The 16,243-nt window shown below is 30.8% G+C and overlaps 1 protein-coding gene across 3 annotated transcripts; it reads left to right on the top strand.

Annotated features, from left to right (window-relative positions):
• The first annotated feature begins 2,621 nt into the window (after positions 1 to 2,621).
• On the top strand, positions 2,622 to 15,263 carry LOC149880348 (uncharacterized). Of its 3 annotated transcripts, none has more exons than XM_090070537.1 (4): positions 2,622 to 2,923; positions 12,366 to 14,119; positions 14,294 to 14,472; positions 14,756 to 15,263. In XM_090070537.1, exon 2 carries the CDS (start codon positions 12,373 to 12,375, stop codon positions 13,729 to 13,731), a length of 1,359 nt encoding a protein of 452 aa, XP_089926663.1. In that variant the 5' UTR covers positions 2,622 to 2,923; positions 12,366 to 12,372; the 3' UTR covers positions 13,732 to 14,119; positions 14,294 to 14,472; positions 14,756 to 15,263. The 3 variants fall into 3 exon arrangements, with proteins under 3 accessions (XP_089926663.1, XP_089926664.1, XP_089926665.1); XM_090070538.1 differs by having other exon boundaries at positions 2,677 to 2,965; XM_090070539.1 differs by lacking the exon at positions 2,622 to 2,923 and adding an exon at positions 10,578 to 10,922.
• Positions 15,264 to 16,243: the final 980 nt, after the last annotated feature.

Genomic DNA, 16,243 nt, shown 5'->3' with positions numbered 1-16,243 from the left:
TATACATAAGTTAGGAGTTAAGAGTAAGTTAAGATAAGTTAGGACTCATTTGTGAATGGCTATTAATAAAACTATTTATAAAATAGTATCTTTCCTTGTTCCTTCACCAATTAAAACACTTCTGAGGTTACCGATGAGAGGTTTTCAGCTCAACAAGTAATGAGATCCCACAATGTACAACAAATAGCTGACGTTAGGTAAGCCAATTGTTTGCTCAATGATGCAGACTTTATGCAGGTTTTTGTCAAAACCCAACTGCTAACATTAACGAAATAAATTTATTTTGCATGTGGTAAAGTTTTTGATATTAAGCAAAACTACTTTAGACAAAATAAAAAACAATATCAGGAGCACTTTGAATCTAAATCATTTGAGAAACATATACCATAATATATTGGTTTAAAAGCATAAAGAACAATAACCTTCTCAAACTAGTCGTTTTCGATATTTGCTCTGACTTTATTTTTGTACTGACAAACATTTTGCAGTTTCTGAGTTAAAGCATGAAATGAGAGCACCAAATCATATTCAAAATTGACATGTTAACCCTGGATTTACATAGGTAGTTTTAAGTTATTGTTTGTAAAACAGTTTTCTTAAAAATGACTTCAAAAAATGAATTTTCAATACCACAATTGTGGAAAAAAAAAGTGTATTAGTTACAACTCACACCTGACATGACATTTCTGGTATTGCAAAGTTCTTAAAAATGGACAAATCTTTGGTTTAGAGGGTTAGAAAAGAGCTTGAAGAATCTAAAGGAGATGATGAAGCCATTGCTGAAGATCTACTTACGAGCAAATGTTTAATTGTGCCAGAACTCTTGAATTTGAAATGAATTACATTGACATTTGTAGGCCAACAAGGTCAATCGGTCGTGACTCAAAAAGCTCTGAGTTAATGGTTAGGACCTGTTGGCAGAGGACTGAAAGTATAAGTCATTGAAGATAAGAAAGGGCCAGCTGCTGACCAAAAAAGCTAATGAAAAGCGGCTAAATGACTCTGTAAAACTGCAGTTGAAGCACCCTTTGCACCCGGGCATGATTTGGTTCGTAACTCATAAAAAAATTTCCTCCAGAACCAAAAAATCAACAACCAGAACAACTGTTGGCTTAACATGTGCCCCAAAGATGTACCCAAGATCATACAAACAAAGTTTCCAGCAACTGTCATGGTTTTTGGAGTCTTTTCCTAATGTAGTGACGTTATAGTATCCTACTTCCTCAAGGGCTTCAGGGTGAAGGCAGAAAAGTATTTGAAAGAAACCTTAAATTGCCCTGGATTTAAAAGGTTGCTGCTGGACGGTCATAAGTCTCGCAGCAAAACCCAGCAACATGCTATTCATCAAAAAAATTGTAAACATGCCTGAGTGAGAATTTTTGAAGTAATGTTGTTCCTGATGCTTGGCCACCAAACTCATCGCACTTAAATACTATTAAATTTTTTGTGTGAAGCATAGTTGAAAGACAGACATATTGCGCCTTTTTTAAAAACCATGATTTGGTTGTTAAATAGCGCGCCCACCTTGTTTTTGTAATTTGGAATAGTTTAAACATATTCCTTCATTTCATCGAGATTAATCTTCCAGAACAGATTGCTATGTTTAAAACATCGTTTTCGTACAGTTGTTAGGAGCTTATTTTACGCACCTTTTACGGATGACTTAGCTAACATAATTTGAAGCGAAAACTTTTTTTTATAATACATACAAAAAAAACAAACTGCTTATAAATTAATGTAAACAGTTTTTTTCAATCATTCTTAAAAATTCTTAAATTGTTTCATAAGTTTACTAATAAACAAATTTTCATTCCAGGATGAAAAAAGATCTTCATTTTTTCCTCTGACTTGTTAACCACCAACTATTTTTCTTTTGCAGCCTTTTAAAACTTTTACCTTGTTATATTTAAGCTCATGTTTCTTAATTATTTAATTGTTTTAGCTCATGTTTCTTAATCTTTAAAAAAATTTAAGCTCGTGTTTCTTAATCATTTAATTGTTTGTAATAGATTTACACGCAGGACACAGTATTTTACAAAATACACAATTTCTTAATGTCGCCTAATCTTTCTTTTTTAAAATTCGTAGGGAATTAGAAGACAATCATGGAGATTTTTACAAAATCACTAAACGTAAAAATTATGAGCAACGCTCTGACTGCACTATAAAACCGTAAATTTTGTTACTACTATTATCATTATTATTATTACTATTATCATCATCATCATCATCATCATCATCATCATCATCATCATCATCATCATCATCATCATCATCATCATCATCATCATCATCATCATCATCATCATCATCATCATCATCATCATCATCATCATCATCATCATCATCATCATCAAAACTTACTATTATTTATTGTTTATATCATTATTATTATCGTTATTGCTATTATTTTCATTCCAGGTTTTATTGTAAACTATTCTTTACGAAACATAATCGTCCGCTAAGATACGACTGCTGTTTTTAAGTTAAAGAAATGCTTTTGAGTTACAAATTAATGATAATTATTTTTAAGCTACTATGATATTTTTAAGCTACTATGGTATTAAGGTACTATGGTAACGTCACTATTAAAAAAAAAATAAAATAAAATAAAGACTGCTGTTTTTAAGTTACTATGCCAACATTTCTATTTAAAAAAAAAAAACTAATTGCTGTTTTTTTATTATATTCTATTAGAACTTAGAAAGATTAATAGTTTAATAAGCATAGGTTAGGTGAGTTATTAATTTTTTGATTGAATAAATAAACGCAGCTAAAAATGGTGAAATGCTTTGTACTGTTCTTAGAAATAGTTTTTCTTAAAAAGTTCTAAGAATTATACTTTCAAGTCGAATCAGAATTTAACACACTAATCGATCTTGTCAGGGAAACTAAGTAGAGAAGTCAGCGCAAAAAAGCATCAGTAAGTTTTGATCGTTTTATAATCAACTTCTTTATTAAAAAAGTAAAAAATTTTTTTACGAACATTGTGTTAAATTAATCGATATGTGCATTACACTCTTTTTTTACACATATGGTAATATTCAGAGCAGAAAATAGCTGGGGTTTCACCCAACCTAAGACGTCTTTCAGACAACTTTAAGACGTCTTGACAACTTATAAATAATTAAAAGACGTCTTAATGATGTCTTATGATGGCTGGGATGGTAATACTCAGAATTGAAAACATCTGCGTTTAAAGAGCTTTTCGTTTTAAAGAACATGAGAATTATTGTGAATTCTATGCTCTAAGAAAAATGTAATAAAAACCGCAGCCAGTGGTTTGTTATTCATTCACTTTCATTTGCAGATACATTAACTATAACCAATAGAAATACAGCTACTCCAAGGCTCACAGCCGAATCTATAGAGATAAGAATACCAGCTGAAGTTGAAACTTGCAAATAAACACAAATACAAATCCTTTAACCTATACGCGTTTATTTACGTCATTTGGATTTTCGTCTTAACTAGATTTTCGTCGTTAACTTATTTGATTGCCTATTGCTGTTAACCCTTTCGTGCCGAAGGCGCACATATGTGCGCCTCGGATATTTTATATTTATATTTTTGTTATTTATATATACATAAATAACAATATATATATAAAGTTTTTTACTTTCTTAATTATTTTTTTGGATTCTAATTTTTGCCTGCTTTCCAATGATATATACTTTGTTTTACTTATTTTGTAAGGAAACCCATCTATTTAAGTGTTTACGTCGCATATTATTGCGCTTTTTAAATCGCCTAAATATATTCCGGTACGAAAGGGTTAATCAGGTTCCTTCAATTAAAATACAAAAATACGTTTTTAATTTTGCTCATGAACAAGACTGAAAATTTTTTAGATCTGAAAAATATTCCTCAAGTAATAAAACGATCAGCTGCTATGGTAAGATAATAATGCTCCGTCAAGAGCCCTGTAAACTATATGCTTGTTTTTTAAAAAAATGTTAATAACTAACTAGATGAGAGATTTGTTTTTTGCGGTAATGTGTCTGTTGCGGCATTCACCTCTTATACTTGACTAGTTCCGCAGTATTTACTTTTTACAATTTCAAAGTATTCACAGAAATTCTAACAAACTCGCAGAAGTTCTTACTCGTAAAGCGTTTATGAAAAAAAATTTTGAGCAAAAATTGAAAATTTGTCTTTTGACTATAATTAAATTTTAATGACTGAAATTTTCCTTCGATAAAACTAAATTTGCGATGATTCAAGATTTCTTTTCACCTTTTATGGATATTAGCTTATAAGACGAATATTAATATTAGAGAAAACAAACTTATCCTTTATATTTTTCATTCCTCAATGAGAACATGTTGGTAATTCAAATAATAAATAACTTTAAATCTATGTAAAGATTTAATCTGTTTATTGAGACATTTTAACGACAAAGTTTAAATTTTGCAAAAAATTTTTTTTTGAAGATATTTTTTGATTAATTAAAATAGTTTAAGTGACTTATACCCTAATTAATTGTGACATTTTGAAGCAGAGTAAAATCGTGACAGCTTAGAAGTAAAGGAAGAAGTAATTGCCGCTCAAAAATGCAAGAAGTATGAAGTTCTTTCTCTAAAGGCCTTAAAAAAAGTTTCCGCAGGAGCTTTATCAGTTGATGCTGCCTCCAAAAGGTATGGATATGCCAGAGCAAGCGATTAAGTGACATTTAAAGATGCAACAAAATGGAGAAGGTTTGAAGAAAACTGGTCCCGAAAATGTGTTCACTAGATTTGAAGAAGAACTAGTGGTTGAATAGTTTGGTGTGTCATCTGATTTTTGGGCGATTCTAAAAAGAAAGGATAATTTAGTTAAGATTGTTCCTTAAAAGAAATCCTGGAACAATTCTTCGTACCCCTGAATCTATTAGCAGAACAGCAGCAAGGGATACAGCCAGCAAAATCAAGAAACTTTTTTTAAATAATTACAGTTTTTTAGAAAAGAATGATTTGCTTCATGTCTTTATTCGTCCAGATGCTTTCTACAATTTTGACAAAATAAACTTTGAATTGAATCCGAGTATAAAAAGAGTTCTTTCAAGGAAAAGTGAAACAACAATACAAAAGTTATTTCATCAATACCTAAAGAAAACATCACTTTTTACTGTTGCTTCGGAGCTAATGGTTCAATGTTAAAAACGCTGATCATTTTGGAAGAAAAGTTTACTTGGGGTTGGAGATTTTCTATCTGCCTCTGGAACTATCAGTGATGATTTTCTATTCACTCAAACTGAATCTGGATAGCAAAACCAACGCTCTTTCAAAGATTATATTCACAGAATTGATAAGGTACTGAAAGATGTTGCACGTCGTGTTTTTATATTTTTAGAGAATCATCCAAGTTTCATCAATATTCATTTCGTTAAACTAATCAAGATGGAAAAAGCAAAATCAAAATCAAGGCTATCTGAACCTGTTGCTAAGAAGAAGCGTGGAAGACCAGTTAATATTCAATATGTATTTTATATTAGAAACTTTGAATCTTTTAAAATTTTAAAAAACTGAATTAGAATTTTTTTTTGTTTTTTTAAGCTGAAATATAATAAAAGCAATTTAATTTTGATGTTTCTTAAAATTAGGGCATTTTTTCTTATAAGATTTTTTGTTGTCACTTTTTAAAGTACCGATTAAAACAGACTTTATTTTTTTGCCGCAAAAAACAAATTTCGTACTGCAAAAAACAGGTTAGCGTAATTCCATGTAAAAGTGGGACAAAAAACTAAAATTTTCCACCCATCCCGTCAGATTCTCATTAAATATTAACCAGGGGTACCTATCAATGAAACACGAAAAATTGTAAAATTTGAACTCCCAACTCTAAATAGTTCAAAAGTTATGATGCTTTGGAAATGAACGTACAAATAAGACTCAGTAATTAATATTTGAATACTGTCAAAAATCAATTTGTGGGATCAAGTTTGTATATGTCACTGCTGAAGGAATGAAACTAACTCGAAAGAAACTTTTCCATAGATTTTCAGTAGCAACCACTATTACTGGGACAAGAAGTTTCCATCAAAATACACCATTACTTGAACCATAAAGATGTAGCGGTAATCTGAGGATGATAATTTTGCTCTAAAATTTTATTTCCTTAATAAAAAAAAATATTTAGTTCAGATTGATAATGTTGAAATATCACAATACGTATTGTGCAAGTATGACGAACTTTTCTGGCTTGGTATGATTTCCAAAATTGATAAAAAGAATAATGATATCATTGTAAAGCTTAAGCATCCCAATTTTTCCTGATAGATAAATACATATTTAATGTAGACTTCAAAAAAAGCTTAGAAACTTAAAAAATGATGATTAAAACTTTTACTAGAATTTGAATTATTCAAAAAAAGGTCATCCTATAAAATCCATCATGGCGGGCGTAAACAAAAATATTGCATTTTAGGCTTAAATTTCAAAATATCATAACTTTTGAACCATTTGTAGTTAGGAGCTCAAATTTTGCATTTTTCCATGTTTAATTGACTGGTTAAAATTTAATGAAAATCTGAGGGGGGGGGGGGGTGGATTGACTGTCCTACTTTTACACGGAATTACCCGTTATTTAACTTCAATTTTTTAGTAAAACTATGAAGGTTCAATTAAAATGGGAAAGCAATGCGTAAATTATTTTCTTTACCGCACGTTTTGTTGCATGTTTCAATTGAATAGACCATATGGCTCAAAAGTTATAAGTTCTCAATGTTTCTAAGAACGGAAATACCGTAAAAAACAAATCTTTTACCCTAAAAATTTTTTAAGTCATTGAAAATGTAAAGAGAAACAATATAAATGATTTCAAAATGTGTAAAAAAAGAATAACATGATAAAAGTTAGGTGGCAAAAGAGAAATGGTGAGCGGGTAGGGAAGTTTGAGGAAGGATAATATTTACTCTGGTCGCGGAATGAAAAAGCGGATAAACATAAAATGCAGGTGTGAAATGTGCAGATGTTTATTTGATTATTAAAATAAAGCTTTCTGTACTTTAAAACAAATGTTTTAGATTCAAATACTGATGTGTACCTTTGTCATCCGTAGGTTTCATTTTGAAAATAGGACCAGAAATTTAAATGTCTTCTTCAATATTTGATTACTGATGCTATTAACAGTTAGGTATTGAGAAAAAACGGGTGAAAGCGTGCAAGAGGGGAGTGGAACAACTTTGTCAAGATAACTAATAACGAGGTTCCGGTAAAGATTACAAAAGAGAAAAATTGGTACAACAGCAGCATGAAGCTTAGTCAGAAAGTATTTGAGATTATCAAAAGTTAACTTGTACAGAACTATCAAACTTTCTCAACGTGTCAACAAAGAAGGCCTCAAGCAGGAATGAATATATCTGAATTAATCTTTTGATTAACTGCATTTTTAATAATCTTTTCAAAAAAATTTCCAGCGAGATTTAAAAAAAACCAGCCATTTTTAATCCGTGTTTTTGTGAAACGGCTTTTAAGTGCTTTGCCCCATTGCCAGTCCATCGTGTGTCCAATTTTGTTTTATACAAGCACAAGATCTTTCGTTATTAAACTAGGTCCTTTATAAAAGAGAAAACGTACACTTGCTGAGGATCTTAGGTGATTGTATTTAAAAATATCAAATAAATGAAAGCTTTAAAAAGGGTTGAAGTATTTTCAACAGATGGTGTGCATTACGTTGTAATGTTTTAAAGTGATTGTCGTGAGTTATGTTTTAACTTACCAACTTTACAAATTAAACAGCTGGTTGTCTGTTGACTTATCGAACTTTAATAGCTTATAACTTAGGAAGAAACTCATGTTTTATTTTTTCGGCTTTCTAACATCAGAGCGGGACCGTTCAAACAAAATTGTTTTACCGGAATTCGATGCTGCATGACAGTTTGAATCATCACCAGTAAAGAAATGGCAAGTTCGCAAAACTAACTCAGTTTGTACCTTGAAAAGCTGTTTTTTTGATGATTTTCTTTTTCTCAGAGAACTTAAACGTCTCATAGAAATTATCCCCTGAGTTTGTTTTTTTTTTTTTTTTTTTTTGAGGTCGTGGAGTTTATTTCATTGTTTTGAAAATATTATTTCCTCATCTGTAGTCATCTTTTCCTCTACAATAATTTCCTTCAAAAATAAGGTGCCGCCAAAAGTTTGTTGATGACAATCAAAAATTAGGTTTTGTTTTTTAATACCTTTTCTTCTACCAAAGAAAACAACCCCTCTGCCCTTATCTAATGCTCCAAATAACAAGACCGCTTCTTATAAATAAAAATGCTTTGTGTATAGGATTCTTTGTTTTTATAAATAAACAAAATTGACGCAATAAAATTTGGATCAAATTAATAAAATCAAATACAAAAGTTTGTTCGTATTCGAAATGGAATAAAGTAAAAAAAAAAAGAAGAAAGAAAAAGAAATCCTAGAACAATATAAGAAACTTAAAAAAACTTTTGAAAACTTTTTACTAAGTGAAAATTTAATTGCATCAAATAAATACCTAACTTCAAAACTATCTTTTCTATGAGTCTTGCGTTAAGGATTTTAATGTCTCATCATTGAATAGAAGGATTAAAAATGACATCGTTTTTGGAATTAATGGCAAAATGAATAGTTTTACATTTTCATTATCGTGAAGCCGTAAAGGGCTTGTTTAAATACCTGCGTTACTTGGATTTTCACCGTATGAAATTTATACAAGTTAAAAATTTTTATAAATGTTTTTACTGTTTAATTAGTAAAAGTTCTGATCCTATGAAAAAAGATAAAAGTTTAAGATGGTTGTTGGAAAATATGATGACCAGAAGAGATAGATAATATTTTACTGCAATAGTGAAACAAGATTTTAAACACAAATTGCAGTATTTTTAAAAACTGACAGCAAACTAACATAGCATTTTAACTCGGTTAGTTAATAAACTGACAAGTATAATCCTAGAAGAATCCTCGGAATTGCGTGAACTCGCTCAGCTAATATCTCAGACAGCGTTTGTACTTTTCTTGCTTGAAAAAAAGCATGAATATAAAATTGTTTATCATTGTACGCAGACCTAATTGCTAATTACCTAATTACCTAATTGCTGCTTACCGAATAGTTGTGTTATTATACTTCTTGCAGACAGCGTTTAATATTTATCAGGTAAAAGGTAAGTAAAACATATACGTGCAAAGTTTAAATTGATTTATTGTGACAATAAAGTTATGATAAAGTAATCACATAATTAATTTTTATGTTTTAGCCAAAGTATAACTAAATTTTGTGAGACGTCCCTGTAATATATATGGTTGTTATGTATTACAGTGGATGAAATAAAATCTCGACAAAGAAAAGCTATATTTTACAAGGGCGTGCAAAAGTTGTTTGATCAATTCGATGTTATCAATTTTAGGTTCAGAATACGTCCAAATAAAAAATTTAATTACATTTTCAAATTAGTTCTATGCATCTAAACAAAGTATTTACAGTTAATTTTTTGTTTTCTGTTTTCATATGCTTTTTTTGAAAACAAAAAGAGTTTGTATTGACTGTGAATTGAAACTACAAATGCAGAGAATTTTTCAGTTTTTTAACTTTTTGTTTCATTTTGTTAAGTATTTTAGTCAATTTAGTCTCTAATCACATTGAATAAAATGATCTTTTCGTGTAAATATCTTTTTGTTTTTTATATATATGTAGTTTTATATTTAATTCAAATAATACTTTTTTTACTGCAGTGTCACTACATAAAAAGAAATGAAAAAAAACTTATATTAGACGGGAAATGAAAAAAAAGACATGAGTATTCAATTGAGTGATGTGGTATTGTTCAAACTTTATGTGAAGGCTTTACTCATGAAAAATTGCTAAAGGATTAAAAAATTTTAATAACGAACATCTCTTCTGGACATTACAGCAATGGAACAGAGTGTTTTGAACGGATGAGTTGAAGTTCGAACTATTTGGTTCTAAAAGGTGTTAATAGAGGTGGAAAGCTTGCAGGTTCGGTAAAAATAACATCAACTATGGACGAAAATCTTTATTACAATATTTTAGTTCATTGCGCAGTGCCAGCTAGTGTAAGCAATAAGGGTCTAGGCTTTATTTCCCAACGATCCAATTATTCTAAACAGACGTCTAAAACTTATCTGAATTATTTATAAAACATAAAAACTCAAAACGACTTAAAAGTATACTATTCTTTATAGTGTACTTTACAATTTAATAAAATGAACATCCTTAACCAAAAACTTTTGCACGGTAGTGTATAAAAGATATTTTCTATTTAAAGGAAAAATGAAGCTCAAACTACACTTAACAAGTTTTGTTAAGCTAACTAATTTGATATCCAGCTTTCGATTGAGCAACGAGTTGTATTTTATTTTTCTAGGATTAAATGAATCAAGAAGTTTTGATTTCAGAATAAAATGGTTTTGCGAATTTTTTTTTGATTGCTATAAATGTATCATTCACTAAGGTTCACATTATTGCAAAGCACTCTATATTTGATCAAGCAGAATAGCTTTCTCTAGCAGAACATAGATTATAATTGGAGTTTTCATTATATGACCTCACAAACTGAAAAATGGGAGCAAGTTCACTATGTGTTAAGACAGTCAAATTTATTGTTTAAATCTTTCCTTGTCATCGTTTCTCTACTTTTTTGAAATTATATTTAAGTATGATTGTATAATTTCTGACCGTCGCCATCTCGGTAGCCCAAAAGAATATTAGTTTTGGCTTAAAGTGTTTAATGCGAAAAATAGAAAAACTAGTTTCTGTTTTACAGTTATTGCTGCAAGATCAGTAAATAAAACCTATGGTATAGGGAAAATGGTGGAAATATCACCGGTTGTTTTTTCTTCTCTAAAGTTTTAAATTAGAGTCCGAAAAAAATGGCTACCAACTTTCTTCATTTTAAGGGACGATCTTTCACGATCTGCAACGATAAAAATAAGAGTAGCGGAGAAGGGGAGGGAGAGGTGTGTATGCAGAAGTGCAGTTGTGCCATTTAGTTATTTTTGTTTTATTTTGATGCAATTCAAAAGAAAAGTTCATAAACAGTTTGTTACAAAAATGGTGATTTTAATAAACTGTTATTTTCATTAATTTGATTTTTTGACTTTTAGCGGATATAATTCCTAAAAAGTGTAGCTTGTCGGTCATCACAAAATAAATTGCTTCCAACAATATGTTGAATACGTGGCCTACTGATCATGTAACATCTCTTGGATTCGTCAAAGCATCAAACTTACCGTAAAGCCAATATAATCTCAACCTAGGTTGTTATTAAAGTTTGTTAGCTTATATGAACAAACCAATATTTATCCATCGTTACGCATTTGCATGATGAGCAATAGCTGTTCAAGAAAAAAAAACTCATCTAATTTGCAGTAAAAGTTTTTGCCTATTGAGCAGCTTTGCAAATGATTTGTTTGCTGTTACATTAGTATTGTTTGCTGTTACATTAGTATTGTTTTCTGTTACATTAGTATTGTTTGCTGTTACATTACATATCTTCAACTTCAACAAACAAAGCTTAAAGTTGAAACTGTTTCGTCTATGCTTCAAATGAAATTAAGTTTCTCATCAATTACATCATAAACATTTGTTAAGTACACAAAATGTGTCCTTGCTTTATGAAACTTCATAAACTGATGTTTGATCTGAAGTAAGCTAATATCTTTAGAACGTCATGTGTTAAATAAAGACTGCATATAGTTGATTGGTGCAGTATTTACAAATTTTTCTCTTTGTATTTTTTTGCCAGGTTTGAGACAATCACTAGCTGGCCCATAAACACTTACTAACACAAAGAGTTTTATGCAGAATAACTTTGACCTTGTTGAACAATCAACTCGGAATCTTCATGGCTTTATTAATTTCAAGAATTGATAAAAATTGAATTGCGAGGAACTTGAGTGACTTGAATGCGTATTTAATGGATATATTTTGGGAAGTTTTATTAGAAAGGTTGAAGTGCACCTTTTCAGTGACGGATGCTTCTTAATGATACTCTTTTGTTAGCGAGACACTTCACAAGATATTTATGCGTACTAACATCTAATACAAGCTGCAAAAAGATGCTTAGTACAGTAGACTAAGTCATAACAAAGAAAAAAAAACTTTATAGAAAAGTCAATTCTAATTTCTTCTCTCACAGCTTAATTTAATTCAAAGACAAGCATTTTGCTCTGTTTTATAATTTTTTAATGCAACCATTTTAAACTAAACGAGTGTCTAAGTGAAATGACTAAAGCTAGATTCAAATTATTTTATAAGTTTTTTATTATCCATATACTTATTTGAAGTGCCATTACTCCACAACACTCCATCTAGACGATGTATAATTAAAGAAAAAAGGTTTATGACTTTTTGCAAATAAGCTACTATACGCACTAAGCAGATATTCACCTTTCTTTTAGATTTGCAATGAGTTCTAAACTGCAATCGTTTCAAATAATACAATCATGTGAAACAGCAGATGTTGAGCGAATTGAAGATGCAATTTTTGATGCAGATACCCTTTTGAAACCCAAAGTGAAATACGAAGAAACTATTGTCCTCCTCGGTACTACAAAGTCTGGTAAGAGCACGATCGTTAACTTTTTAATTGGTAACATGTTAGTAGCGGTAAAGCAAAAGCTCGGAAAAACTTTTCTTGTGAAAATGGATAACCAAACCGTAGGTCCGGAGATTGGAATTGAGTCAGTTTCAATGACAAAGTTGCCAACTAGATGGGTTGCAAAAAACAAATCCTGTATTAATGGATTAACTTTGTGGGATGCACCAGGTTTTAGCGACTCTAGAGGGGAAATCCAAGATATTACTAACTCTATTTATATCAAGACCTTGTTGAGAGGGGTCGAGTCAGCTAAAATCGTTTTGGTTACTGACTTCTCAGACTTGTATAATGACAACGTGTCTTCTTTTGTAAGTTTGCTTGAATCGGTCACGCGCATATTCAACAGGGATATATTTTTATCGTTTCAGAGTATTGTTCTTATAGTTAACAAAACTCCATTTGACTTAGATGGGGAATTTGTCGACGTATGTTTTTTATGCAAACTACTAACGGATAAAATTCTAAATTCTTATAGTGCCATTGGCAAGAACTGCAGGTCCATAGTAGTTAGCCTAGTGAAATGTCCAGAACGTATTGGCATTTTTAGAAGAGCAGCGGTTGGCTTGTGCGTTGAAAGACTTAATGCTAGTATTGAAGATGCAATCATGAGTGCCGCACCTTTGCGTAGTAAGTTTCTAAGGAACGTTTCGCCGAGCTTGTCGGACAAGTCACAGACTTTTTTGTTACGACAGAAATTTCTTTTAGCTAGCATGCCTGATATTGACGAACTTTTGAATTGTATGAAGAAAGAATACTTAAACTCTACAAGAACTTTTGAAAATGATGTTTTGGGCGCCGATTATGAAATACTTGAGCTGATGAAATACGAGATACAGAGCAAACTTGCAGAAATCCAAACAATAGTTGATAACAAAGAAGATACGTTAACGCAAATGTTAGTAAAATTGCAAGTTCTCGACAAAGAAGGAGCTGGAAAAGTAATAGCTGTCCACAACTTAATGAACAAAGCAACCATTAATCAACATATCGATGACATACTAAAACTAAAGGAAAGCGAAGAGTTTCGTTTAAAAGTAGAAAAAATTGCAATGATTGTAAAAGAAAATCTAGAAAGCATGCTCATCAAAATTACTGTAAAACAAGAACAAATAAATGACCAGGAAATAGCTTTGTGCATAGCTGAAATGGAAGCTGAATTTAATTGAATTTATTCTAATTATGAAGAAACGATTGAAAAATTAAATTTTTCATTAAGACCATCACCAAGGACTTCCTGCGTTATGCTATCCGTGACTAACGTTAGATATGCCAATCCTCTGTTTAATGACGCGGACTTTGTACGAGCGTTTGTTAAAACATATGGCTTAGCTTCCACATCTCGTCTAGTTGAGCTAACTAACACCATAATCAGTACGGTGGTGACAGTGAAGTGCAATCTATCATGTCTTCCCCAAAGAGAGTCGAAATATTTTTTGATCTCATCAGACAATTTAATGATTAATGGCCTAACTGTTAACATCAACTTCCATTAAAGAAAAAAACTTACCATTACGGTTTTGATTTTGATTGATGCTTTCGATAATCTTTACGAATGTAAAAAAGTGTTGTTTTTTTTATTAATACTTGTATTTTTGATTCTCTTTTGAATTCACTTTTTGATTCTTATTTAAGAACTTGAATTTTATTACATCAAAACCTGAAAGGCGAAAGGCCTCTCAGGAATTGATGTAATAAATTTCAAATTGTTCTTTATTTGTTTTCAAACAGTGGTAGGACATCAAGAACTCATGTTTGGCAGCAGAAAAAGAACCAGTTAAAAATCACTCAGCCTGTGGTAACAAGACGGAATTCCAATTTCATGATGCAAAGTTTGATTCCGGATGAGTTAGAGTTCCATATTATTCACAACATTTTACTTTTTTTGGCAGAATCTAAATGATCCGAAGGTGATCAAGATTAATACCGATTGCGTATTATATTAAATTTTGAAGATCAACACCGCTTTTGTTACTTTTTAATCAACATGTTCTTAATAAATTTTTACTCTATTTATACAGTTTTGATCGGTTAAAAATAGCTAAATTATTTTTATCAATCTTCATAAATGGGCTATATATAGCACTTATGGTAAAGCACCCAAATACCACAACCACGCATAATTAAGATCGGAATGTCCCATAATAAGTTACAAAAATAGCGTTAACGTAAATTTCTTCCGATCACTAAAAGATGCTCTGATTCCTGCTCTTCAAAAACACAGGTGACCATGTACAAAAATCCATGTTCAAAAACACAGGTGACCATGTACAAAATTATTTGCTTTGTTAAAGAAATTGAGAATAATAATGGCAATTAACTCAAATGATGAGGGTTCACTTCTGCATCCCTGTTCCAGAGGATATACACACAAAAAAAGAGCACACAGCGAAGAAGGAAGGGAAGCTGGCATCAGGGAATTGGTTTACACCAACTACAATCTAGTTCTTTAGAGTTATCAGATGATTAGCATTCTTTGCTAGAAACATCAAATCTCGATTAAGCTATAGATCCTTAAGGTTTGTATGATATTGAATTTTTGAAAGACAAGGTAAGTTCAGTGCAGCATCCTCAGACTTCTCAGTGAAGCCAATCAAAGTTTAAGCCACCCATGATGCTTGAATATGAAAATTACAAGATAATGGTCTTATTTGAAAAAAATGTTGATGCTTTGGAATGTTGGAAGCAAAATGAAAATAAATTATCCTTACTAGCAGGTGTGGCTAGAATTTACTGGGCTGTACCTGTGATTTCTGCTTCCTCAGAAAGAAAGTTTTCAGTGGTAGCTAGGATAGTTAAAAAAATTAGACATAATGTAAACCCAGAAAATGGTAGCATTGTGTTTTTTTGAAAGTCAGAATTAGATAAGAGTTTCTAATAACCTCAAAGATTAGAAGAAAACTGGTGAAGATGGACCATATGAACTAACTCATGTCAAACCAACACCACTGCTGGACAAGACTAATCTAAAACCAAAGCTCACTTAAAAAGTCAAACTACAACTAAAAAAAAAATAATGCATTTAAAAATGTTTTGCCAAATTAAATATCAGGAACTCAAACTATTCCTGAACGTAAAGAGCAACATAAGCTATAGCTAGACATTCAAGAGAGTCAAGGCACTCCAACTCAAGAAGAAGTGAAGATAAAACCCAAAGTCTCTCTTGATTCCAACGGGACGTAAACATTAATAGAAGCAGCAGCAGTAGTAGTAGTAGTACTAGTGGTGGTAATGGTAGTGGTAGTGCTACTGCTAGTGGTTAGTATATATATACATATACTTTCAGTTACATTTACTTTCACTTGTATATGCTTTCAATTATATACACTTTCAATTGTATGCAGTTTCAATGGTACATATTTTAATTGCATATACTTTTAATTGCATATACTTTTAATTGCATATACTTTTAATTGAATATAGTTTTAATTGCGTATGTTTTTTATTATACATAATTTTAGTTGCAAAGACTTTTAAGGTGGCTTCACAGGAAAAAAAGGTGTAAAATCAAAAGAAAAAAAACAAGCAATTGAAAAATATGATTTTTGAGAATTTTAAAAATGCTGAAAATGATGGTAAAATTATTTTTTAACAATTTTAATTTTTTAAGCAATTATTTCGCATTTTGCAGGTATGATATAATGTAGCTTCCTTAGCAACCCCTATAGCAACGGAAAAAAG

This window comes from Hydra viridissima, unplaced genomic scaffold, assembly GCF_058129835.1.
Source record: "Hydra viridissima isolate aposymbiotic clone 2 unplaced genomic scaffold, HvirCarnegie_v1 scaffold_13, whole genome shotgun sequence".
Lineage (NCBI taxonomy): Eukaryota > Metazoa > Cnidaria > Hydrozoa > Anthoathecata > Hydridae > Hydra > Hydra viridissima.
The sequence above is the reverse complement of the archived record's forward strand: the minus strand, read 5'-3'. Positions and strand labels throughout refer to the sequence as shown.